At 52.5% G+C, this 27,776-nt stretch overlaps 1 protein-coding gene across 5 annotated transcripts in view; it reads left to right on the forward strand.

Annotated features, from left to right (window-relative positions):
- Window positions 1–27,776, forward strand: part of uggt2 (UDP-glucose glycoprotein glucosyltransferase 2) — a 625,263-nt gene that overhangs the window by 464,581 nt on the left and 132,906 nt on the right. For all 5 annotated transcript variants that reach the window (XM_038817830.1, XM_038817832.1, XM_038817829.1 and 2 more), the window contains 4 exons: window positions 11,549–11,680; window positions 17,845–17,975; window positions 20,009–20,104; window positions 20,203–20,302. In XM_038817830.1, the coding sequence (XP_038673758.1) occupies window positions 11,549–11,680; window positions 17,845–17,975; window positions 20,009–20,104; window positions 20,203–20,302 (459 nt within the window). The remainder of the gene's footprint in view (window positions 1–11,548; window positions 11,681–17,844; window positions 17,976–20,008; window positions 20,105–20,202; window positions 20,303–27,776) is intronic.

Raw genomic sequence — 27,776 nt, forward strand, 5'->3', positions numbered from 1 at the left:
GCCTAGATAACTCCCCTGAGGAACTCCTGCATTGATGTCCTGGAGATGAGATGAGTGACTTCCAACAACGACAACCATCTTCTTTTGTGCCAGTTACGACTCCAACCAGCAGTGCTTTTCCCCCCTAATTCCCATTGGCTCCAGTTTTGCCAGGGCTCCTTGATGCCAAACTTGGCCAAAAGCAACATCAAGAGCAGTCTCTCTCACCTTACCTCTGGAGTTCCGGGGCAGGATTCTCCCAAAATCGGCCCGATGGCCTGGAACCGGCGCCAAAAACGGCGCAGATCACTCCGGCGTCGGGCCCCCTCAAAGGTCAGGAAGTCTCCGGGGGCGAATGGGCTAGCAGCGGCGTGACTCCATGCGTGACGGCATCACCCGCTGTGGACGCGCGGCATCACAGCACAAAAGACGGTCCCGTCCCCCCCAGAAGATCCGCAAAGATGGTCGGCGCCGCGCAGCCGCGAGGTTCCAGGAGCGTGACATCAAAGCGTTCATGGACGCAGTACAGGTGAGGAGGGAAGCCCTGTGTCCCGGACGTGGCCGCAGGGTCGCCCCACACCTCAGCAGAGGGAGGTGGCAGAGGCCGTCAGCGCTGTGGCTGTGACACCGAGGACAGGCACCCAGTGCCACAAGAAGGTGAACAACCTCGCCAGGGCAGCCAGGGTGGGTCCCCCCGCCGATGTGCAGCACACCCCCAGGTGCAACCAACCCTAACGCTAACCCAACCCTAACCCTAATGCGCTGCGCACCTCTGCCAATATATGCTCAACCGCTGTCGTGCAGTCATATACCTGTCTAACACTGTTGCCCTTTACCCCTACCACCCACCCACCCGCCCCCCACAGGAGAAGTGTGAACACAACAACAGGGAGCGTGAGAGGACTGGAGGGAGCCCAGCTGATGAGAGACCACTCACCTTTCATGAGGATAGGGCCCTGGAACTGGCAGGCGGACCTGAGGACCGGGAGTTTGCCGATGCAGAGGTCGGGGGCCCGCCAGCAAGTGACCCACCCACAGCCCTTCCCCCTCCCCAAATATCCCCCATATCCCCCCTCCCCCATATCCCGCCTCTGCCATATCCCTCCTCCCCCATATCCCCACCCCCATATCCCCTCTCCCCATATCCCTCCTCCCCCATATCCCCCCTCCCCCATATCCCCCCTCCCCATGTCCCCCCTCCCCCATATCCCTCCTCCCCCATATCCCTCCTCCCCCATATCCCCTCCCCCATATCCCCTCCCCCATATCCCCCAATCGCAATAACCCCCTCCCCCATATCCCTCCTCCCCCATATCCCCCTCCACCATATCCCTTCCTTCCCCATATCCCCCTCCCCCATATCCCCCCTCCCCCATAACCCCCCTCGCCATATCCCTCCCACCCCATATCCTCCCTCCCCATATCCCCAGTATTCCCCCTCCCCATATCCCCCTCCCCATATCCTCCCTCCCCCATATCCCCCGTATCCCCCTCCACCATATCCCTTCCTCCCCCATATCCCCCTCCCCCATATCCCCCCTCGCCATATCACTCCCACCCCATATCCTCCCTCCCCCATATCCCCAGGATCCCCCTCCCCCATGTCCCCCCTCCCCCATATTCCCCCTCCCCCATATCCCCCCTCCCCATATCCCCAGTATTCCCCCTCCCCATATCCCCGTCCCCATATCCTCCCTCCCCCATATCCCCCGTATCCCCATCCCCCATATCCCCCTCCCCATATCCCCCCTCCCCATATCCCAGTCTCTGCAGGCCATGGCCCAGTCTCAGCAGGCCATGGCGCAGTCCCAGTAGGCAATGGCGCAGTCCCAGCAGGCCATGGTGCAGTCCCAGCAGGCAATGGCCCAGTCCCAGCAGGCAATGGCCCAGTATCTGCAGGCCATGGCCGAGTCCCAGCAGGCAGTGGCCCAGTCTCTGCAGGCCATGGCGCAGTCCCAGCAGGCCATGATGCAGTCCCAGCAGGCAATGGCCCAATCTCAGCAGGCCATGGCTCAGTCTCAACAGGCCATGGCCCAGTCTCAGCAGGCCATGGTGCAGTCCCAGCAGGCCATGGCCCAGTCTCAGCAGGCCATGGCCCAGTCCCAGCAGGCCATGGCCCAATCTCAGCAGGCCATGGTGCAGTCCCAGAAGGCCATGGCCCAGTCTCAGCAGGCCTGGCCCAGTCTCAGCAGGCAATGGCTCAGTCCCAGCAGGCAATGGCGCAGTCCCAGCAGGCAATGGCCCAGTCCCAACAGGCAATGGCCCAGTCTCTGCAGGCCATGGATGAGGGCATTGGCGCCATTGCCCATGTGCTGGCCGGCGTCGCCCAGACACAGGCAGGGATGGCCGACTCCCTGAGCTCCATGGCTGCAAACGTACAGACCCTCGTCGATACCAGCACGGGCCTCCAGGACTGGCAGCGCCAGGTGTCGGGGGGGGGCGTCGGATGGCCGGTCCGTTCGCACCCCCCACCCATGTAGAGGCCCGGGGGTCATCGGGCACCCCGAGGGAGGAGGAGGTGCTGGGGCCCGTCCCGGGTCCCCCTGTAGGGGAGGTCCCGGAACACCGCAGCACCTTGGACTCCCCCCGCCGCCCCCTTCCGTCCCAGGTGCATCTGGTGGGCAGCAGGCAGGACAGGCTAGCAGCTCGCCATCCCAGTTGCCCGAGCCGCAGCCTGGCCCATCTAGGCTGGGCCGCCAAACGAGTCACAGGGCAGGAATAACAGGAGTCCACCTCCAGTCCTGCTGTACCGTCTGGGGAACCACCTAGACGTAGTCAAATGGCCCGTAAGGCCAAACAATTACACACTGAGTAAGTTGGTACGGGTGCAGGGCAGAGATGAATTATAGGGGGTCGGGCACGTGTCTGGACAGTTTGTTATTAAAATCAGTTTCACACCTACAGAAGCTGCCTTTGTGTTCTGTCAGAAGCGTGCGGGGGTGTCATGTATGTTGAGCGCCAGTGTGTGTGTGTGAGGGGTTGTCTTGCGTTGGCCCCAGGTGAGTGTACCCCCCCCCCTACACCTGGGCAGAGGACGGGACCGTGCGCTGCTTTGTCACGGCCGCATGCAGGGATGGTCCGGGTGGAACTGTGGCCATGGGTCAGACATTGTCCAACGATGTGGAGCCAGGAGCTCATCGCAGAGCGTGTCGTCATCATCCTCCATGGCCTGCAATACAAACACTTCCACCAGCGACCGTGTGAGCCCAGCCCGTTGTGCCGCAGGTGGATGTGCAATGGAGGGGCGGTGTGCATGCGTTTTGGTTAGAGTTTTGGTGCTGGGTGGGTGAGGCTGGTCGGATGTTGCCATGGTGTGCAGTATGTGGCCATACTCGCCGATTCGCACACCCCTTAGTCAGTGAACCGGGCAGCTATCAGCCTATCCCGTGCCCGCTGGCCCAGCCGGTAACGGTGGGCTGCCACCCGCCCATGTCCAGCCCGTCTGCCCTGACCATTGCCCTCATCTCCCACATCTGGGGAGATCTTGCGCCTCTTCCTGCTGCTCCTCCACTCCCCCCTCCTCTGCCTGCGGCACATCGCCCCTCTGCTGGGCTATTTTGTGCAGGACACAGCAGACCACAACGATGTGGCCGACCCTATCTGGCGGGTACTGGAGGGCCCCCCAGAGAGGTCCAGGCACCTGAAATGCATCTTCAGCAGCCCAAAGCCCCTCTCCATCACACCCCTTGTCGCTGCATGGGCATCGTTGTAGCTGTTCTCCACGTCAGTCTGTGGCCTCCATATAGGCGTCATCAGCCACGACCACAACGGGTAACCCCGTCGCCCAGCAACCAACCCCTCAGCCGGGGGGAGGGGGGGGGGCGGTGCGTCCCTCGAACATGCCGGGGCTGTAAGACCGCGACAACACGTATGAGTCATGAACACTTCCCGGGTACCGAGCGCAGATGTGCAGGATAATCATGCAGTGGTCGCAGACCACCTGGATGTTCATGGAATAGATTCCCTTCTTATTGGTGAACACGGCCTGTTATCTGCAGGTGGGCGCACGGCGACGTGCATCCCAACGATCGCGCCCTGGATCATGGGAAAACCGGCCACGGCAGAGAAGCCCACGGCCCGGGCATCCTGGCTCGCCCGGTCCACAGGGAATCGGATGTAGCCGTCCGCAATGGCATAAGCCCATAAGTGACATAAGTCTGTCACTGCCCGGGTGCACCGGTGCACCGATGTCTGTGAGATGTCGGACAGGTCCCCGCTGCAGTGTCACGGCCGCATGTGTGAATTGCGCTTTCACGTATCTGATCGTCAGTCCAGAAGTAAAACACTCGAACACGTCAGTAACGAATATTCGTTTATTTACGGCCGGGACAAATCTCTAAGCAGTCGGGTAACCACCTTCGAGAAGTGCCAAAATCCCAGAATAAGGACGGTATCTTTATACATCTTACAGCTTAGGGGTGGTCCCCTTAAATTCCTAGATACACCTATGATTTGGCAAGGATCCAGAACATGTACATATATGGAATTATTCTTCGAGGTCGGGAGGTTATTTTGACATAATCATTAGCACAAGTCACTATCAATATTAATACAAAGGTTTTTGTATCCCATGGCCATCTGGCTTATCTCATTCCAAGGCCCTTCCTTTTACATTTCAATGTTTATTTGTTCCAACTGGTCAAACGAGCTTAATTACGTTATCTCTGCAATAAAGTAACGGTTCCCATTCATTCCATTCTTTGCCTTTTTGACCTCTCTGCTTTCACAGATGCGGGTCAGGCCATTAAATGGAGCCAAGCTACACTCCCTATATTCCATCCCATAACCTTCTGACATCTTTGCTTTCACAGATGCCGGTCAGACACACTCCCTTTATTTCATCCCTTGACCTGTTGACATCTCTTTCACAGAGCTTTTCAGAACTGTTATATTAACCCTATCAGCGAAATTCGAAATGAAATCCACTTCTACACATGCAGGGATGGTCCGGGTGGATGGTGGTACTGTGGCCATGCGTCAGACATTGTCCAATGATATGGTGCCAGAAGCTCATCGCAGAGCGGGTCGTCATCATCCTCCATGGCCTGGAATGACCCCGTGGCATAACCTTCACGGACACGGGGAGAGGGGGTCCTCCCCCAGTGCCACGCGGTGCCAGGTGTGCCAGCAGGTGGCAGATGTGTGCCACGGTTTCCAGGCTCATCGGAGTTTCCTCCTGCATTCCAGGTCCATGAGGTCCTGGTACGACGAACGGGGCCGGTACACACGGGGCCTCCTCGGGCGTCTCCGTCACCGTGGTGCCACGACGTCCTACACCCTGTCCTCGTGCTCCTCCTCTTCTTTGTGCTCCCCTCCTCCTCCTCCTCCTGTCGGGCGGATGGCCTTCCAGCGTGGGCGCGTGCCGCCTGCCCCTCTGCGGCTGCCTGCCACGCTCCTCCTCCTCCAGGGCAACTTGTAGAATAGCGGGTGCCGCCATGACGGCCAACATCGCTGGCTGATCAGAAAAAATGACGTCCTGCGGGGTGGGGGGGGGGACGACAACATGTCATCATTGCCCGTACACCCCACCCTCCCCTCCGGGCAGCCAGGTGCCATGGGCTGCATGGACGCAACTGTGGGAGGATGGCACCTGGCCAGGCGGATGACCTCCCTTGCCCCCCCCTCCCGCCCCAGCACTCTTCCCCCCCCCCCCCCGCCGCCCTCCGGCACTCGCTCTCTCCAGCACTCGCTCTCTCCCTCCCTCTCCGGCACTCTCCCCTCTCCGGCACTCTCCCCCCCTCTCCGGCACTCTTCTCTCCGGCACTCTTCCCCCCCCCCTCTCCGGCACTCTCCCCCCCCCCCCCCTCCGGCTCCCTCCCCCCCCCTCCCCGCACTGCACTCTCCACCCCCTTCGGCACTCTGCCCCCCTCTCCGGCTGTCTCTCCCCCATCTCTCTGGCACTCTGCCCCCCTCTCCGGCACTCTTCCACCCCCCCCCCCCCCCCGGCACTCTCCCCCCCCCCTCTCCGGCACTCTCCCCCCCCCTCCAGCTCTCTCCCACCCCCCCCCCCCTCGCTGGCACTCGCTCACATCCCCCACTCTCCGGCACTCCCCCCCACCCCCCCGGCTCTCTTCTCCCCCCCCCCCCCCCCTCCCGGGACTCGCTCTCTCCCCCCCGGCACCCCCCCCCCCCTCCCCGGCACTGTCCCCCCCCCCCCTCCCCGGCACTCGCTCTCTCCCCCCCTCTCTAGCTCTCTCCCCCCCCTCTCTAGCTCTCTCCCCCCCCCCCCCTCCGGCACACACTCTCTCCCCCCCCTCCCTCCCCGGCACTCTTCCCCCCCCCCCATGGCACTGTCCCCCCCTCCCCGGCACTGTCCCCCCCTCCCCGGCACTGTCCCTAACCCCTCCCCGACACTGTCCCTACCCCCTCCCCGACACTGTCCCTACCCCCTCCCCGACACTGTCCCCCCTCCCCGGCACTGTACCCCCCTCCCCGGCATTCGCTGTCTCTCCATCCCCCCTCCCTGGCACTCTTCCACCCCCCCCCCCTCCCCAGCACTCGCTCGCTCCCCCCCCCCCCCCTCCCTGGCACTCTCCCCCCCCCCCCCCCCCTCCCCAGCACTCGCTCGCTCCCCCCCCCTCCCTGGCACTCTCCCCTCCCCTCCCCAGCACTCACTCGCTCCCCTTCCCCCTCCCCAGCACTCTTCCCCCCCCCCCCCCACGGCACTGTCCCTCTCCTCCCCGGCACTGTCCCCCCCTCCCCGGCACTGTCCCTCTCCTACCCGGCACTGTCCCTCTCCTCCCCGACACTGTCCCTCTCCTCGCCGGCACTGTCCCCCCCCTCCCCGGCACTGTCCACCCCCTCCCCGGCACTGTTCCTCTCCTCCCCGGCACTGTCCCACCCCCCTCCCCGGCACTGTGTCCCCCCCTCCCCGGCACTGTCCCCCCCCCTCCCCGGCACTGTCCACCCCCTCCCCGGCACTGTCCCCCCCCTCCCCGGCACTGTCTACCCCCCTCCCTGGCACTGTCCCCCCTCCCCGGCACTGTCCACCCCCCTCCCTGGCACTGTCCCCCCTCCCCGACACTGTTCCTCTCCTCCCCGGCACTGTCCCCCCCCTCCCCGGCACTGTCCCCCCCTCCCCGGCACTGTCCACCCCCCTCCCCGGCACTGTCCCTCTCCTCCCCGGCACTGTCCCTCTCCTCCCGGCACTGTCCCCCCCTCCCGCACTGTCCCCCCTCCCCGGCACTGTCCCCCCTCCCTGGCACTGTCCCCCCTCCCCGGCACTGTCCACCCCCCTCCCTGGCACTGTCCCCCCTCCCCGGCACTGTTCCTCTCCTCCCCGGCACTGCCCCCCCCCCTCCCCGGCATTGTCCACCCCCCTCCCCGGCACTGTCCCTCTCCTCCCCGGCACTGTCCCCCCCCCCCCCCCCCCCCCGGCACTGTCCCTCTCCTCCCCGGCACTGTCCCCCCCCTCCCCGGCACTGTTCCCCCCCCCCTCCCCGGCACTGTCCACCCCCCTCCCCGGCACTGTCCCCCCTCACCGGCACTGTCCACCCCCCTCCCCGGCACTGTCCCCCCTCACCGGCACTGTTCCTCTCCTCCCCGTGACCTATGTCCACGCTGAACGGCGTCAACCATCAGCACTGGTTGACGCCGTTAAATAGGTGTTTTGATTTACGCCGGCGTGACCCTTGGTTACGTCAGTGGGACTTCGGCCCATCCGGCCGGGAGAATACGGGCAGCACCGGGGTCCAGAGCTTCCTGCCGGCCCCCGCCATTCTCCGCGGCGGGCAGCGGGATTGACGCCTCACCGACTTTTTACCGGTCAGAGACTTCGGGAGACGGCGGGGGTGGGATTCACGCCGGCCCCCTGCGATTCTCTGACCCAGCGGCGGGTCGGAGTATCCCCCCCAGATCTTTTGTCCATGTTTGAACCAAGGCTGTAATGAGGTCAGGTGGTATAAACCAAACCGCGCGGCAAGATCTGGAGCATAAGTACTATTGTCAGGGCCCATAGCCTTTGTAGTATCCAGTGCCTTCAGCCTTTACTTGATGTGACATGACGTGGAGATGCCGGCGTTGGACTGGGGTGAGCACAGTCTTCACCTGAGGAAGGAGCAGTTATTCAAAACAAACCTGGTTCGATTCCCGGCTGGGTCACTGTCTGTGCGGAGTCTGCACATCCTCCCCGTGTGTGCGTGGGTTTCCTCCGGGTGCTCCGGTTTCCTCCCGCAGTCCAAAGATGTGCGGGTTAGGTGGATTGGCCAGGCTAAATTGCCCTTAGTGTCCTAAAAAATAAGGTTAATGGGGGTTGTTGGGTTACGGGTATAGGGTGGATACGTGGGCTTGAGTAGGGTGATCATTGCTCGGCACAACATCGAGGGCCGAAGGGCCTGTTCTGTGCTGTACTGTTCTAATTCTAAAAAAAAACCTGTTGGACTTTAACCTGCTGTTGATATTACATGGAATGAATCGGATTGGCTGATTGGCCAATCGGACTGGCAACTCTGACGCTGGGACCGTGGCAGTCAACAATGATTTCATGACCATTGGACTTTTAAGTCCAGTGATTTTATTGAATTCAAATTCCACCACCTGCCATGGTGAGATTTGAACCCAGTCTGCAGAACATTACTCTGAGTTTCTGCCCTACTGAAAATAGTACTGTGCCATTGCCCTCACAGGTTTGGGAATGTTATCTGAGGGAGTTCGACCAAAATTGGAGCTGGTGGGGTGGTGGGCCGGAGGAAGCGATGGAGGCAGTCATCAAGAGATCAGAGGAAGGAATTAGGGGTGAGAAACTGCCCCCCTCCTCAATAGTTGTGGGGATTTTGATAGAGATTGGTGAGGGTCATGGGGGTGGTTACTGATCGCTGGGGAGTTTGTTGCATTTCACGCCTCCCTTTAGCTGTTCGGTTCCTGAAATCCGGGATACTCAGCCAACCAGCGCTAAGGCTGAAACATAGATGAATTGTTGAGCAGGCAACCTGATTAAATTATATAAATGACCAACCTGCTCCCAGGGCAGGTTGCTTACCTTCCCATCCTGCCTCCATTAAAAGTGAAAGTTGACGAAATGTAGGGGCAGTGTTCAAGCTTCTATATTTTTTTCATTTTAACGTCCCAACTAACTGCAATCCACCCCTTTTAGGGGGCAGTGCCAAGGTTAAAATTCCCTTTGAATGAATGATTCTCAGGCTTGAAAAAGGAACTGTACTCCAAAATTCAGTGGAACTCATTTTCCAACTTTTGGTGATTTATTGTTCCCCTAGTGGAAGAGGTTTTGGCATATCTTTCTCCCATTTCTGATCAATGTTATAATGCTGAGGTGGAAGATGATTTTCTGTTCAGTTGCCTGGACAAGGAAGAATTGTGCCCCAGCTGAATTTGGTACAAGGAAGGCCTTTTGCCACAGATGTGTGGTCAGATCTAGAAACGATGTGGAGATGTCGGCGTTGGACTGGGGTGAGCACAGTAAGAAGTCTTACGACACCAGGTTAAAGTCCAACAGGTTTGTTTCGAATCACTAGCTTTCAGAGCACTGCTCCTTCCTCAGGCCATTTCTCCTGAGGAAGGAGCAGTGCTCCGAAAGCTAGTGATTCGAAACAAACCTGTTGCACTTTAACCTGGTGTTGTAAGATTGCTTACTGAGATCTAGAAACGATAGTGCCAGGTTTGGAGAGGGTACAGAAAAGTTTTTCCAGCATGTTGCCTGGTATGGAGGGCATTAGTTATGAAGAGAGGTTAGATAAACTCGGTTTGTTCACACTGAAATGACAGAGGTTGAGGGGACCTGATAGAAGTCTACAAAATGATGAGGGGCATGGACAGAGTCAGAAGCTTTTTCCCAGGGTGGAAGAGTCAATTACTAGGGGGCATAGGTTGAAAGTGTGAGGGGTAAAGTTCAGAGGAGATGTACGAGAGAAATGTTGTTATACAGAGAGTAGTGTTTACCTGGAACTCGCTGTCGGAGGTGGTGGTGGAAGCAGGTACGATAGTGATGTTTAAGGGGTGCCTTGACAAATACATGAATAGGATGGGAATAGAGGGATACGGACCTCGGAAGTATAAAAGGTTTTAGGTTAGACGGGCAGGATGGTCAGTGCTGGCTTGGGGGGCTGAAGGGCCTGTTCCTGTGCTGTACTTTTCTTTGTTCTTTTATTCTTCATGTGTAATTTTTAATGTTTATTGCAATATCTTAACCTCCACATATAGATACTCACATGGGAGGAAATAATTTGTAAGGGGGTAGACAAGAGATCATATGGATATTCTGTTAAAGGAATACTGATTTGGAAGGTAAACTTCTCTCAGCATAGAATTCTACGGTTGAGAAGGAGGCCATTTGGCCCATCGAGTCTGTACTGATCCTCCAAAAGAGCACCCTACCTCGGCCCAATCCCCTGCACTATCCCCGTAATATCACCTAACCTCTGCACACAAAGGGCAATTTAGCCTGGGCAATCCACCTAACCTGCACATCTTTGGACTGTGGGAGGAATCCGGAGCACCCGGAGGAAAACCACGTAGACTCCACAGCCACCCAAGGTTAAAATCAAACCCGGGTCCCTGGCGCTGTGAAGCAGCAGTGCTAACCACTGTGTCACTGTGCCGCATCCTACAGATTAATTCTACAGCACCTCACCCATAAGCAGCATAAAAGCTCTGACATATCACAGCAAATTCAAAGATGTTTCAACATTATTTCATCACAGAAATATGCTGACATCAAAATGATTAATTGTCTTTTAGTCTCTTCTGCCAGCACAGAGTTGTATTTGTACATTATAACCATGTCAAGTTGTCAGTGAGGCTGAGGTGTGGTTTCCTGACAAAGCAGCAAAATTGCAAATGATATATTTATATGGAGGCTGTATTACAAAGTGGCTTTCTGGAAATTATTATCCTATATTGTCTACTTGAGCTATAGCATTCTTTTTGCTCTGTGTACTACTTATTTAACAATATGCTTTATGCTTTTTTTCATCATTAATCAGACTTTTTGTAAACACTGACAATAAATCCAATGAACCACACTATCAACCTGCAAATTAAATAACATCAGGGCAAAGGCTTTCACAAGCAGTGGGCTGGATCCTCTGGCGGCAAATCCTCCATTTCGCCGACAGCGCCCGCGGATTTCCCGATGGCGTGGGGAATGGGAAACCCCATTGGCCGGCTGCAGGGGTGGGTAATCCCGCTGCCAGCGGCGGCATGCCACACCAGAAAACGGGTGCAACGGGACGGAGAATCCCGCCCATTGTCTTTTCCTAAACATTCAGTGTTTTAATATTACAACTTTTCTTGATTTATTTGAATACTTCTACAATACTGGAATGTGAACAATTTTCCAATTATGACAGATACATTCTGCATTGAAGTTGTGCTGGTTTGTATTTGTACCGTCTGTCAATATTCCTTGACTGATTGAATAGTTAACAGATTTTTACAGCAGTGCTCAGATCATAGAAATAGTTTTTGGTCCATGTACCGCCTTTCATCTTTAATTAAGTAGATTGGTCAAAGACTCCATGTTCAGAAATGGTCCCAACTATGTGTAGAAACAGCCAGAAATAATTTATTTCCAGAACATAGTCACTCATTTAATCATTAATTACTGTTGCTCCAGGGAATGGATAATGATGCCTTTGAGAAGAAATACAACACCATAGGAGTTGACTTCCTTCGCACCCACAGGTTGTTCTGTCAAGATGTTCTGAAGCTGTTACCTGGTCAGGTGGCTGTTGTTAGCAATGGTCGGGTAGGTATTTGTGTGTATGCACTAGTTATTTGTCTTGCTTACGTTTGTACGTGTTTCAATGCAGTGGCTGACCAAAGGGGACAGAGTGATAACCCCACCTGAAAATGTAACTATTTTTGGGTTGAGCATATGCTCAATCAAAAGTTCTCATTTAGAGGGAGATTCACACCAAAAATGCAATTTGATACTTTGCTTCTTTCTTGCATCTTTGTAGAAACTTAATGTTTCTATATGTGCAATCTTCTTGGGAGATCCTCTCAACTTTGAGCCGGCAATTTGTGGTGTCGATGGTAGCCATGGGGCGGAATTCTCTGCTCCCGCGATGAATCGGGAAGGCCGTCGTGAACTCGGCCGAGTTTCCAGACGGCCTCGGAGGCCGCTCCTCGCACCTTATTCACCCCCACCCGGGGGGCGAGGAGCGGCGCTCCGTTATTCTCGGCCGCCGGGCCTTGACGCTTGCCGCCGAGAATGACGCGACCGCGGCGCCTAAGTGACGTCAGCCGCGCATGCGCAGGTTGGCCGGCTCCAACCCACGCATGCGCGGCTGATGTCACGACGGCTGATGGCTCCAACCCACGCATGCGCGGTTGCCGATTTCCCCTCCGCTGCCCCGCAAGACGTGGCGGCTTGATCTTGCGGGGCGGCGGAGGGGAAAGAGTGCGTCCCTTTGAGACGCCGGCCCGACGATCGGTAGGCACCGATCGCGGGCCAGTCCCCTCCCAAGCATGGCCGTGGTGCTCACTCCCCTCTCCACCCCCCACAAGCCACAAATGAGCATCTGGTGACCAGGTGTGGTTGCCGCCATCATGAACCGGTCAGGAACGGCAGGCCACTCGGCACATCTGGGCCGGCGACCGGCGATTTGGCGAGCGGTGGGGTGGGCAAATTGCGGGGGGCGCCAGGGCAGCGTGTCGTGAGTCGCCCGGCCCTCCCGCAATTCTCCCACCCAGCGTGGGGAGCGGAGAATCGCGCCCATGATGTGGATATGCCGGCGGTGGACTGCGGTGAGCACAGTAAGAAGTCTTACAACACCAAGTTAAAGTCCAACACATTTGTTATGAATCACTAGCTTCTTTGCATCTTTGACTTTGTCCAAATATATGTTTCTGGAACCTACCTCTTCATTCACCTGAGGAAGGAGCAGTGCTCCAAAAGCTTGTGATTCGAAACAAACCTGTTGGGCTTTAACTTAGTGTTATATAGAATAGAACAGTACAGCACAGAACAGGCCCTTCGGCCCTCGATGTTGTGCCGAGCAATGATCACCCTACTTAAACCCACGTAACCCGTACACCCGCAACCCAACAATCCCCCCATTAACCCTACACTACGGGCAATTTAGCATGGCCAATCCACCTAACCCGCACATCTTTGGACTGTGGGAGGAAACCGGAGCACCCGGAGGAAACCCACGCACACGCGGGGAGGACGTGCAGACTCCACACAGACAGTGACCCAGCCGGGAATCGAACCTGGGACCCTGGAGCTGTGAAGCATTGATGCTAACCACCATGCTACCGTGAGGCCCCAAATCGCGGGAGCAGAGAATTCCGCCCCATGGCTACCATCGACACCACAAATTGCCGGCTCAAAGTTGAGAGGATCTCCCAAGAAGATTGCACATATAGAAACATTAAGTTTCTACAAAGATGCAAGACTTGTTGTAAGACTTCTTACTGTGCTCACCCCAGTCCAACATCATGGCTGCCATCAACACCGCAAACTGCCGGCTCAAAGTGGAGAGGATCGCCAAGACGATCACACATATAGACACTGACATTAAGTTTCTACAAAGATGCAAGAAAATAGCAAAGTATCGCATTGCATCTTTGACTTTGTCTATATATATGTTTCTGGAACCTACATCTTCATTCACCTGAGGAAGGAGCAGTGCTCAGAAAGCTAGTGATTCGAAACAAACCTGGAATGATGTTCCACAGACCCTGGAAGGCTGGAACAGGGTGGCGGAATGATGCCTCGTCCTATGTGAAGTGGGCGAGGATGTGGGCTTGCATAGGCCGCCGGGCATGCCAGAGGAACAAAGAACAAATAAAAGTACAGCACAGGAACAGGCCCTTCGGCCCTCCAAGCCTGTGCCGACCATGCTGCCCGTCCAAACTAAAATCTTCTACACTTCCTGGGTCCGTATCCCTCTATTCCCATCCTATTCATGTATTTGTCAAGTTGACCCTTCAATGTCACTATTGTCCCTGCTTCCACCACCTCCGGCAGCGAGTTCCAGGCACCCACTACCCTCTGTTTAAAAAACTTGCCTCGTACACCTCCTCGAAACCTTGCCCCTGGCACCTTAAACCCATGCCCCCTAGTAATTGACCCCTCTACTCTGAGAAAAAACCTCTGACTAACCACTCTGTCTATGCTGCTCATAATTTCGCAGACCTCTATCAGGTTGCCCCCTCAACCTCCGTTGTTCCAGTGGGAACAAACTGAGTTGATTCAACCGCTCCTCATAGCTAATGCCCGCCATACCAGGCAACATCCTGGTAAATCTCTTCTGCACCCTCTCTAAAGCCTCCACATCCTTCTGGTAGTGTGGCGACCAGAATTAAACACCACACTCCAAGTGTGGCCTAACTATAGAGCTGCAACATGACTTGCCAATTCTTCTACTCAATGCCCCGGCCAATGGGCAGCACAGTAGCACAAGTGGATAGCACTGTGGCTTCACAGCGCTGTGTCACTGTGCGGAGTCTGCACGTTCTCCCCGTGTCTGCGTGGGTTTCCTCCGGGTGCTCCGGTTTCCTCCCACAGTCCAAAGATCTGCAGGTTAGGTGGTTTGGCCATGATAAATTGTTCTTAGTGAGGGGTTAGGAGGGGTTATTGGGTTACGGGGCTAGGGTGGCAGTGAGGGCTTAAGTGGGTAGGTGCAAACTCGATGGGCTGAATGGCCTCCTTCTGCACTGTATGTTCTATGCCTTCTTGACTACCTTCTCCATCTGTGTTGCCCCTTTCACACCCAGATCTCTCTGACTTTCAATACTCTTGAGGGTTCCACCATTCACTGTATATTCCCGACCTGCATGAGGCCTTCCAAAATGCATTACCTCATATTTGTCCAGATTAAACTCCATCTGCCAGCTCTCCGCCCAAGTCTCCAAACTATCTAAATCCTGCTGTATCCTCTGACAGTCCTCAGCGCGATCCGCAATTCCACCAACCTTTGTGTCGTCTGTAAACTTACTAATCATACCAGTTACATTTTCCTCCAAATCATTTATATATACTACGAACAGCAAAGGTCCCAGCACTGATCCCTGCGGAACACCACTCGTCACGGCCCTCCGATCAGAAAAGCACCCATTGCTACTCTCTGCCTTCTTTGACCTAGTCAGTTTTGTATCCAGCTTGCCAGCTCACCCCGATCCCGTGTGACTTCACCTTTTGTACCAGTCTGCCATGAGGGACCTTGTCAAAGGCCTTATTGAAGTCCATATAGACAACATCCACTGCCCTACCTGCATCAATCACCTTTGTGACCTCTTCGAAAAACTCTATCAAGTTAATGAGACACAACGTCCCCTTCACAAAACCGTGCTGCCTCTCGCTAATACGTCCAATTGCTTCCAAATGGGAGTAGATCTCTCCAGTAATTTCCCTACCACTGACTTCAGGCTCACCAGCCTGTAGTTCCCTGGATTATCCTTGCTACCCTTCTTAAACAAAGGAACATCATTGGCTATTTCCCAGTCCTCCTGGACATCACCTGAGGACAGCGAGGATCCAAAGATTTCTGTCAAAGCCTCAGCAATTCTTCAGTATTCTGAGGTAGATCCCATCAGGCCCTGGGGACTTGTCTACCTTAATATTTTTCAAGACGCCCAATTTTTTTGTATCCCAATGTGACCCAGGCTATCTACACACCCTTCTCCAGACTCAACATCCACCAATTCCTTCTAGAACATATAACAGTACAGCACAGAACAGGCCCTTCGGCCCTCGATGTTGTGCCGAGCAATGATCACCCTACTCAAACCCACATATCCACCCTACACCCATAACCCAACCCCCCTTTAACCTTACCTTTTTTAGGACACTACGGGCAATTTAGCATGGCCAATCCACCTAACCCGCACATCTTTGGACTGTGGGAGGAAACCGGAGCACCCGGAGGAAACCCAAGGTTTCTTTGGTGAATACTGATGCAAAGTGTTCATTTAGTACCTCGCCCATTTCCTCTGGCTCCACACATAGATTCCCTTGCCTGTCCTTCAGTGGGCCAACCCTTTCCCTGGCTACCCTCTTGCTTTTTATGTACGTGTAAAAAGCCTTGGGATTTTCATTAACCCTATTTGCCAATGACATTTCGTGACCCCTTTTTACCCTCATGACTCCTTGCTTACGTTCCTTCCTACTTCCCTTATATTCCACACAGGATTCGTCTGTTCTCAGCCTTCTCGCCCTGACAAATGCCTCCTTTTTCTTTTTGAAGAGGCCGACAATATCTCTCGTTGTCCAAGGTTCCCAAAATTTGCCATATTTATCCATCTTCCGGACAGGAACATGCCGGTCCTGAATTCCTTTCAACTGACATTTGAAAGCCTCCTACATGTCAGATGTTGATTTACCCTCAAACATCCGCCCCCAATCCAGGTTCTTCAGTTCCCGCCTAATATTGTTATAATTAGCCTTCCCCCAATTTAGCACATTTACCCCAGAACCACTCTTATCCTTGTCCACCAGCACTTTAAAACTCTGGACTCCCTCCAGCATCCAGCCATAAATGGTGATGGAAAATTAAACAACTCAGTAGAGGAGGAGGCTCCACAAATATCCCAATCCTCAATGATGGGGAATCCTAGCACTTGCTGCAATCTTCAGCCAGAAGTGTTGTGTGGATGAGATCCATCCCAGTCTCCTCCGGAGGCCAGCCTCTCATATGCCCATTTGTAATAGGTCCACGGAGGCAGCAGTCCTGTCGCCAGAATTCCTTTTATTTACAAACCCAACAACTGAACAACCATTCAGTCTGCTGTCTACACCGGGAGTGCAGAGGGTCTGGCACTCCCTATTATATGCACAGAAAGGGGTTCCCTGATTAGGCCACTAATTGACCAATCTCAAAGGCTTGGCGTAAGTCATTACCCCCTCATCCCAAAGTCCGAGGAGCCCCCATGGTCCTTGTGACTCATGGGTCTCCTGCTTCGTTTATGCGCCTGGTCCGGCTCCTCCACTTCAGCCTCCGACGTGTGGGGGGGGGGGGGGGGGGTATAACGGCTAGGCGCCATTCTTTTCTGATGTGAGCATCTGAGGGGTGCTTCGCCCCTTTCCTCTGGCGGCAGGGGTACATCTGCAGCATCATCCACGGTGTCCATATCCGAGTCCGATATCCTCACCAGTGGTGTCAGACAGGCGTGAATAGTTTGTCGGGGAGGACATGCCACGGTCATCGGTATGCTAGTCTGAGTCAGCCTCGGAGGAGGAAACGAATCTGAGGCCCGCATCTAGTCCAGGTGTTTCTTTATCTAATGTTTCCCCACCCGTATCTCATACGACACAGGTCCTGTCCTGGCCTGGACTGTTCCTGCTTCCCATGTGGGGCCATTCACATGATTTCTGATCCATACATTTTCACCCGTGTCACATGAGAGTACCCTTTAAGAAATGGGTGCTTAAGTAATGTACATTTAAGAAATGGAGCTGCTCAAGTTACTGGAGTGATATCAGAGTGTGGGTGGAGCTGAGCTCTACTTCTGCTTTTTTGGTTTCAGTTTGAGAAAAGCTTGTGTGTGTCTGTCAGCTGCACTGCTGTTGAGTTCTGCCATCCAAAAACTATCCATGGATCATTTGGTGAATGCAGAAGAAGTAGAAATGTTTTCAGTCTTTTTTTTAATAAATTTAGACTACCCAATTATTTTTTCCAATTAAGGGGCAATTTTAGCGTGGCCAATCCACCTACTCTGCACATTTTTTGGGTTGTGGGGGCGAAACCCACGCAGACACGGGGAGAATGTGCAAACTCCACACGGACAGTGGCACAGAGCCAGGATCGAACCTGGGACCTCAGCGCCATGAGGCGGTTGTGCTAACCACTAGGCCACCGTGCTGCCCTTTTTTTTTAAAATGTTTTCAGTCTTGAATGTAAACCCTGATGTGCTCCTGTTTGGAGGTTTGTTAAGTCTTTTGGATGTTATTTTTCCACTTAGGTCCTGGATGCTTTCATGGAAGGTGTTGAGTTCCATCCTGAAGATTTCAACCTGCTGGAGAGGATCAGCCTCAGTACTTCAGCAGAGAAGATTAAAGCTCATATCAAACAGATGGGAGTGGATTCGAAAAGGTGTGCTTTGCCTTTTTCTTCTGACTCCTAAAATTAGTTCATTTTGTTGGTGATGCAGCAATAAAGTACAACCTGGTGAAACTGTTGCACTTCTCAAAACCGATGTTGATTGTCACTGAAAATACCAAAAAGATTTGTGTTTATGCGCTAAGAAAAAACAATCATTGATTATGAAATTATGCTTTTGCACAAAGGATAAAATTATACTGAAAGTACAACAAAGTCCCACATCCCAAGGAGAAATACCTAGGGCGAAATTCTCCGACCCCCACGACGGGTCGGAGAATAGCGGGAGGGCTTTCCCGACATTTTTCCCGCCCTCCCGCTATTCTCCCCCCCCCCCCCCCCCCCCCCCCCGCCCAACTCCCGACACGAATCGCTGCCGCCGTTTTTTTACGGCCGGCAGCGATTCACAGCTGTTCGATGGGCCGAAGTCCCAGCCCTTTACGCTGTTTTTACGAACGGCAAACAGACCTGGTCTGGCCGTTCGTAAAAACGGCAGGAACAACTAGCTTTTTATAACCATGGCACCGATTGGCACGGCAGTACCACGGCCGTGCCAAGGGTGCCATGGGCCCGCGATCGGTGGGCACCGAACGCGGGCAGCGGGCCCGATGCCCGCGCACTATTTGTCCTTCCGCCGCCCCGCAGTATCCATTCGCGGGGCGGCTGAGGGGCATCCCGGCCCGCGCATGCGCGGGTTTCTCGCAAATACGCAATGACGTCTTCCAATCCGCGCATGCGCGGCTGACGTCATATGACGCGTCAGCCGGCGCTAACTCCGGCAAGCGGGCTTAACGAAATTCGTTAAGCCCGTGATGCCGGAGCTTGCGGCGTCGGGCTGCTAGCCCCGACCGGGGACTAGAATCGGTTCCCGGTCGGGAAGGGGCGCGCTTACGATTTCTCCCGTTTTGGGAGAATCGCGTCCCTAGAGTGTCAACATAGAGCTGGGAGTTATAATTGTAACTGCCAATTTTGTGGTATGTTTTAGACAAAAGGTGGGAAGTGGGGTGAGTATCCATTACCCCTTATATTGTAATTGGAAATAAGGAACTGGCAGTCGCGCTAAATAGTTACTTTAGTGTCCTTCACAGCAGAGGAGAGGATATGTGTAAAATCAAGGGATTGTATAGCTGTTGCTTCAATCCCTCATGTATCAGGAAACCCTCACTGTTGTTGTCTCCATCCACATATGTACCGGAACCCAGATACGATACTCTGATTGATTGGAATTATGAGCAGGGAATTGTTCCATTCCTTACTCAGACCTAAAGTATTGTTCAGTCAAGGAGGGGGTGGACATTTATTTTGTCCTGATAATATCTTTGGTTGGTTGGATTCTGTCCTCCCCAGAAATTCCAACATTAATCCCATCTTTATGTATGGCAACATGTATGCTTGGAGGAAGCAGATGGTCTTGTATGTGGAATTGTATAAAGACACCACGAAATGGCTATTAATTCCAAGCATATTGGGCTAAATATTCTCAAAAAAAGGCAGATTGATGTATTCGGTGGGAAAAACAATAAAGGTGCCAGCCCCAAAGGCGGCGTTCCCTGTTGTATTGTTAGGAACTTATAAAAGAAAAATTCCAAGGCATGGATCCCACGACATCATGCTGGAGGTAGAACGGCATCAACAGCTTGCATTTTAAAGAATACCCCGATACAAAATTTAAAAAGTAGAACTTCCCCATCCCTGATCACCCCACAAAACACCCCATCCCCCAGCGAATCTCTTCCCTCCAGGGGACGCATGGGAAGTGCCAAGTTATTGCTTGGGAATTACCCTATTCCCCACTCCCCTTTGGGGACCCCAACGTTCAATATTGTGATTCCTGCTACATCACTGGTTGGCAGCAGGGACAATTGGAACGGGAAATCCTGCAGACGGAAGCCATGCTTGGGACTCACATGGAATTTCCTGATCCCACCCCCAAAAACAGGAGTGCAAAATCCCCCCCCCCATTGATTACCCTTTGAACAGAAATAAGGTTGGGCAACAACTTACATTTTCTTCCTTCTGTTCTGAAGTGGCAGTGATCTAACCATGAAGGTAGATGCTCTTTTATCATCAATGTCTAAAGTGGAATCTCGAAGGGATGTCAAGTTTCTTCATGATCAGCTAAGGTAATAACAGATTCAATAACTGAACCTTTCCTGAACTAAGTTGCATTCCTGATGGTATATTGTCTAAATTGTTAAAATATTTAATTTTTGTTCTGCAGTGTAATCAAGATACAACCTCAGGATGGAGTTTTCTATGAAGTGGTGGCCATTCTTGATCCAATAAGCAGGGAGGCACAAAGGATAGTCCCATTACTAATGGTGAGAATGTGAAGCTTCATTCAATTGTCACATTGTCAACCATTTAATTTTGAATAATTGTCTGTGATAGACCTGCATTGTAAATTATTACAGATGAATAATTGGCATGGATTCTGAGTAATGGGAAGGATTCATTGTTGTAAGTCTAATATGTATCTTCTTCAAAACGTTTTCATTCAATGAAACATTAACTTTATTTCTCTCTCCACAGATATAGCTGAGCTGCTGCGTTTTACCAGCATTATCTGTTTTTATCTGCAGTATTTTGCTTTTATTTCTAAAACTAATCTTCTTCTTACTCCTTAAGGAAGGCGGTGGCGTAGTGGTATTGTCATTGGAGTAGTAATCCAGAGACCCAGGGTAACACAATGGGTTTGAATCCCACCATGTCAGATTCTGACATTTGATGGGTCTGTATGACCCACATTCCGTTGGGTCTTTATCTTTCTTAGGTATCAGTGAGATTGAGGCCTGTGCTAGCGTGGGTAGCAGTGTGCCCTTAGCCAGCGAGTCTGTGAACATCTCCCACAGGTGCGGGGCCAGTGCTGTCGCAAATTTTTTGTAGAAATCCGCTGGGAACCCATCTGGTCCCGGCGCCTTCCCGCCTGCATGGAGCTCATGCTGTCCATGATCTCTCCCAGTGCTTCCAAGCCCCATTTTCTGCCCTCTCCCACGACTGGAATGTCCAGTCCATCAAGGAACCGTTTCATCCCGGACTCCCCCATTGGGGGCTCTGCAGTGTACAGCCCTTGGTAAAAGGCCCTGAAGGCTTTGTTGATCTTTTCTGGTTCTGTTTCTAATGTGCCTCTAGTATCCCTGATTTCTGCAATTTCTCTGGTGGCTGCCTGCTTTCTCAGCTGGTGTGCCAACAGGCGGCTGGCTTTGTCTCCGTGTTCGTATAGGGTACCACGTGCCTGGCGGAGTTGGTGCACTGCTTTCCTGGTGGAGAGCAGATCAAAGTTCCCTTGTAGCTTTTTCCTCTCCGCCAGGAGCTCTACGGTCGGGGCCTCGGAGTATTTACAGTCTACCTCCAGTATGGAGTCGACCAGCTGCTGCCTAGCCGCCCTTTCCTCCCTATCTATTTGCGCTTTGAAAGCGATGATTTCCCGTCTTAGTACGGCATTTAGCGCTTCCCAGATCGTGGAGGGTGAGACCTCCCCGTTTAGGTTGTTCTCCGTGTACTCTGCTATGGCCCGCGATATGTTTTTGTTGAAGGCCTTGTCAGCTAGTAAGGCACCGTCCAACCTCCATGTGGGGCGTTGGGCCCTGCCCGTCTCTAGCCGCACGTCCATGTAATGTGGAGCGCGGTCTGATATCACAATTGCGGAGTATTCCACTTTGTCTATCCCTGGAAGCACCGTTTTCCCCATCACAAATAAGTCAATTCTGGTGTACACGTTGTGTACTGGGGAGAAGAAGGAAAACTCCTTCTCCCTGGGTGGGTGAACCTCCAGGGGTCCACCGCTCCCATCTCTTCCATAAAGTGACCGAGTTCCCTTGCCATGCTTGAGGTTTTCCCCATTTTGGGGTTTAATCTGTCAGTCGTTAGATCCTGTACACAGTTGAAGTTCCCCCCACCATGATTAGCCGGTGCGTCAGGGATTTCTGCCATGGTCTTCTTGATGAAGCTCGTGTCGTCCCAGTTGGGCGCGCACATGTTAACTAGTACTACTGGTGCCCCATCCAGGACCCCGCTGACCATGAAGTACCGCCCCCCTGGGTCCGCAACCATCTTTGTCGCCCTAAACATCGTCCATTTGCTGATCAGTATTGCCACCCCTCCTACCCTCGTCCCATAGCAGGAATGGTAGGTCTGTCCCATCCAGCCCTTTCTTACCCGCAGTCGGTCCTGCTCTCTCAGGTGCATCTCTTGATGAAGATTATGTCGGCCTTCACATTTCTTAGGTGGGTGAGGATTCTGGATCTTTTCACTGGGCCGTTGAGTCCCCATACGTTCCAGGTGACTATCCTGGGGGGCTTCTGTCCCCTCGCTCCTGTGGGATTAACCATACTTACCTGGTGGACGCGTCCCTGCCCTTCGGGGTTTCCCTTTGTTAGGGGGGCGTCTAGGATGGCCGCTGTCGCTGCTCTCTCCATGCGATCGGGCCCCTGCCCGCCGGGGTTTCCCTTTGTTAGGGGGGCGTCTAGGATGGCCGCTGTCGCTGCTCTCTCCATGCGATCGGGTCCCTGCGCTCCGGGGTTTCCCTTTGTTAGGGGGGCGTCTAGGATGGCCGCTGTCGCTGCTCTCTCCATGCGATCAGGTCCCTGCGCTCCGGGGTTTCCCTTCGTTTTTTTCCACTTTTAAAAAAACCCAAACTTATCTGAAAAGAGTCTTTTTAAAAGGGGGAAGAAGAAAAAGTGTTAAAGGAGAGAAGGTAGGGGAAAAGAAAAAGGGGGGAAGAAAAAAAGGAGGGGGAAAAACAAAACGGGGAAAAAAGAATGCCAGAAGGGAGTCAAAGCCACGCGGGTAACCCCCTGCATTCTGGTGTCTCCCTTCACCCAGATACCATACTGGGTGGGTGCTTGCAGCGATTCCTTGTTCAGAGCCCTTGGTTGTGGCACTTGGTAGCCCTATTACTAATCCTTTTCTAGCCTTGTTTGTCCCTCCATCCCTGTGTCTGTCCCCCCCCCCCCCCCCCGGTCCTTCCCTTTTCTCCCCCTCTCCCGTATATACCTCCTTTGCCCCAATGTCCTCGTAAACTCTAATGAAGTCTCCTTCCCATTTGCAAGTTGTGTTTTGCCTGGCCCAGCGCAGGATTGTTTCCCTGTCCCGGTACCAGTGCAGTTTAGCTATGACTTCTCTTGGGTGGTCCCCTGCCCTGGGCTGCAGGCGCAGCGACCGGTGTGCTCTGTCCATTTCTGGTGGGTTGGGGAACGTTTTCCTCCCGACTAAGTTACCCAGCATCTCGGCCACGTAGGCCGTGGGGTTTCTACCCTCGATCCGCTCTGGGTGGCCCACTATCCTGACATTTTGTCTTCTTGAGCGTTTTCCTGATCGTCCACCCTGCCCTTCAGCCTCCCCTGTGTTGTGCCCAGTCTCGCCACCTCCCTCTCCAGGGCTGTGATCCGGTCGCTCATGTCAGACGCAGCTTTTTCCAGCTGCTTAATGGTCGCTTCTTGGGTTTCCAGTCTCTCCTCTTGTACTTCCAGTTTCTTCTCTGCTCTGCTCAGGGCGAGCTGCACCTCCTGCATTGCGGCCGCTATGTCCGCTCTGGCCTCTGCCTTGCTTCCCTGCTGCTGTTCCCTCAGCGCCTCGGCAAAGGCTGCCTTCCAGTTCCAGTTCCCCCCGACCCAGGGGGAAAATGCTCCTGTCTGTCGAGTTCTTTTTGTTGCGGCGAACTTTCCGTTCCCCCGCTTCGTGCTCATCTGATTGCCCCGTCTGTGTTTGGTGCCCTTTCTCCCTCTGCTTTGACTCCCTTCTGGCATTCTTTTTTCCCCTTTTTGTTTTTCCCCCTCCTTTTTTTTCTTCCCTCCTTTTTCTTTCCCCCTCCCTTCTCTCCTTTAACACTTTTTCTTCTTCCCCCTTTTAAAAAGACTCTTTTCAGATAAGTTTTTTTTTAAAAGTGGAAAAAAAAGAAGAAATTTTCTCTCCCTTTAATAGTTTTCTTTTTGAAGTTTTTTTTGGAAAAAGGGGAAGTTCTTCTTTTCTTTTTCTCCTCCTCACTCACCCACGGTCGAGAGAGAGGGAGAGGCTTCTGGTCGGGCCAGGAGTCCCTCTTTGTTCCACTGCCTGCCTCGTGGTCGTTGCTGCTGGCTCGGTCCCCCCTTTGGCTCAGGCCGCCGCTCGTCCTGCCCGTCTTCTGTTGCTCCGCGCCCTGCTACCGTGAGGGGGTTAGTGTTCGCAGGTCGTTCCTACTTGCTCGGTGCCGCTTCTCCTCGGCTGCCCACGTTCTGCTGTACGGGGGTGGGGGGGGGGGGGGGCTCGGTTGGGCTGGCTTGCAGGCCCGCGCTCCAAGGCGCTAGCTAGGGGGGGCGCGACTCTCCCCGGCCGCTTCCAGGCTCCGGCTCCAGCTCCTCTCGCACATCTTTCCCTCCTTTCCTCCCATGGGCCACAGCTTACCGGTCCAGTCCCTTGCGGTCTCTTCTCTTTTTCCCCTGCTCATACCTCCAGGTGAGCGCTGCATGGGTCCTTTCTTTTTTATTTTTCCTCTTCGTTTTTTTTGTGTGCACGAAAATAAAACCCACAAGGATTAAGAAGAGGGAACCCCCCACCCCCCGGGCAAAACAAGCAAAAAACAAGAAAGAACCTAGTTCTGTAGCGGGTGCTGCCCCGTGCACGTCTTCCCCCTACAGAGCCCTCATTCTCTCCTTTTGATGATGATTGAGAGTTTGACGTATTCTTGTGGTTACAAATCAAATATTCTCAAGAAAGCCCTGCAGAAAGCTTTAAGAGATATAGTTAACCTAGTGGCTTACAAACAAATTGAACTTTCAAAAATACAGTAATGGTTTCTTGCTCAAACCAAAACAGCTTGCGCAGACTTTAGAGTTAGAATAGAAATATTAAATATGAAATAAGGACAGCGAGTAGTTCGATAAATAGTATAGAGTGATCCCGGAATGAAAATGGATGCCCGGACCTCTATCTTTAAGGAAAGTCTTATAAGTCTGACTCCATCATTTCCTACCCCTATTGATTGGCTTGGATGCATTTGATTGGATGGTTAGTTGTCAATCATCAACGTGCAACATAGATGTGAATATGTTGCATCTTTGGATGTTTATTGTGTGTTGGAATATGACTTACACTTTTTATCAGATCTGGTTTCTGCTGACTGCTATACTTATTCACATTTTGAACAATGGTAGATTCATGTTAACTTATGGTGCACTTTTTGACCTTTATTGAATTATTTAATTTGCTTCTAGTTAGGCTGCAAACATTTCAAATGTTTCAAATCCATGCTTTTATTATTGCAAGTTGTACGCTTTGTAATCTGAGGTTGTGTTTGCAGTCTTATGATGGAATTCATTTTAAAAATGAATTTTGATATGGGCTTTAGTATGTACATCAAAATGGCTCAATCAATAATCCTTTTACTTATCAGAAATAGCTTGTTTCCTTCAGTGGCCATAGATGACCTTGTTTATCCTTAAGAGGCCCTACCCTCTCCCTAGTCACCCTTTTACCCTTTATGTATCTGTAAAAGCTCTTTGTATTTTCCTTTGCCTTATCTGCCAAGACAATCTCATGTCCCCTTTTTGCCCTCCTGATTTCTCTCTTAACTCTACTCCGACAAGCCCTATACTCTTCAAGGATTCACTTGATCCCAGCTACCTATGTCTATCATATGCCTCGTTCTTCCTTTTCTCAATTTTCTTTTCAATGGCCTTAATATCCCGAGTCATCCAGGGTTTCCTACTTCTACCAGCACCTTTAAGAGGAATATGCTCACCCTGAACCCTAGTCAACACCCTTTTGAAAGACTCCCATTTACCAGCTGTCCTCTTGCCTGTAAACAGGCTCCCCCAATCAAGTTTTGAAAATACCCACCTGATACCCTCAAAATTGTCCTTGCCCCAATTTAGAATTTTAACTTTTGGGCCACAACTATCATTCTCCATAGCTAGCTTAAAACTAAAGCAGGGATAATCTAGTAAAATATAGGCCGGTGAACTTGATATCAGTGGTGGGGAAGCTTTTGGAAAAGATACTGAGGGAGAGGATATATGCACATTTGGACTTGTTAGTGACAGGCAGCATGGTTTTATACGGGGAAGGTCATGTCTCACCAACTTGATTGAGTTTTTTGAAGAGATGACAAAGACAATTAATGATGGGATGTCACTGTGGCTTATATGGACTTTAGTAACACGTTTGACAAGGTCCCACATGGCAGACTGGTACAAAAACTAAAATCACATAGGATTCGGAGTGGGCTGGCTAGATGGATACAGAACTGGCTTGATTAGAGAAGACAGAGAGTAGATGTGGAAGGGTGTTTTTCAGAATGGAAATCTGTAGCTAGTAGTGTTCCGCAGGGATCAGCGCTGGGACCTCTGTTGTTTGTAATATATATAAATGATCTGAAGGAAAATGTGGGTGGTCTGATTAGTAAGTTTGCGGATGACACAAAGGTTGGCGGAGTTGCTGATAGTGCCGAGATTGTCAGAGGATGCAACAGGATATAGATAGATTGGAGACTTGGGCACAGAAATAGCAGATGGAGTTTTATGCGGACAAATGTGAGGTGATGCATTTTGGAGGATCAAATCTAACTATGAATTATACTGTAAATGGTAGGACCCTTAGGACATTAACATACAGAGGGATCTGGGTGTGCAGGTCCACAGTTCCCTAAAAGTGGCAACAAAGGTGGCCAAGGTGATTGAGAAGGCATGTGGCATGCTTGCCTTGAGCCGGGGCATCAAGTACAAGTGTTGGGAAATCATGTTGTAGCTATATAAAACCTTGGTTAGGCCGTATTTGGAGTATTGCGTGCAATTCTGGTCACCACATTATTAGAAGGATGTGGAAGTTTTGGACAGAGTGCAAAGAACATTCACCAGGTTGTTGCCTGGTCTCTACGGTGTTGGCTTTGAGGAGAAGTTGAATAAACTAAGATTGATTTTCACTGGAAAGACAGAGGCTGAGGGGAGGCCTGATAGAGCTCTGCAAACGTATGAGAGGTATAGACAGGGTGGATTGTTAGAGACTTTTCCCAATGGTGAATGTGCCAATTACAAGGAACCTTCAAGGTGAGAGGGGGAAAGTTTAAGGGAGATTTGCGGGGTACGTTTTTCACACAGAGAGTGGTGGGCGCCTGGAACGAGGATGTGGTGGAAGCAGGCACATTAGCAATATTTAAGAGGCATCTGGATGGATACATGAATAGGGAGGAAACAGAGGGATACAGACCAAGTAACGGCAGAAGGTTTTTTTATAGTTCGGGCATCATGATTGGCACAGGCCTGGAGGGCCGAAGGGCCTGCTCCTGTGCTGTACTTTTCTTTGTTTTCTGCTCTTGGATAATGGGAATCCTGTCGATGTAGTATATCTGGATGTCCGGAAAGCATTTGATAAGGTGCTGCGCACAAGGTAAGATCACATGGTATTAGGGGTATTAGCTTTGATAGAAGACGGGCGAATCGACAGAAGGAATAGAGTTGGGATAAATTGATCTTTCTCTGGTTGGCAAGCTGTAACTAGTGGAATGCCTAAAGGGTTCAGTCCTCAAGTCCCAACTATTTACAATATGTATTAATGACCTGGATGTAGGAATAGAAGATAATCTCGCCAAATTTGCAGATGACACTAAAATAGGTGGAATATTAAGTTGCAATAAGGAAATAAGAAATTTACAAATGGATACAGATAGGTTAGGTGAATGGACCAAATGTTACCCATTTTTGTCGGAAAAATGGAAAGACAACTTCTTGATGAAATGGAGAGAAACTTCAGAGTGCTTCAGTGCGGAGGGACGTGGGTGTTTCTGTGCATAAATGGTAGAAAACTAGCATGCAGGTAATAAGG

The sequence above is a fragment of the Scyliorhinus canicula genome, chromosome 14 (genome assembly GCF_902713615.1).
Source record: "Scyliorhinus canicula chromosome 14, sScyCan1.1, whole genome shotgun sequence".
Taxonomy (NCBI): Eukaryota; Metazoa; Chordata; class Chondrichthyes; order Carcharhiniformes; family Scyliorhinidae; genus Scyliorhinus; species Scyliorhinus canicula.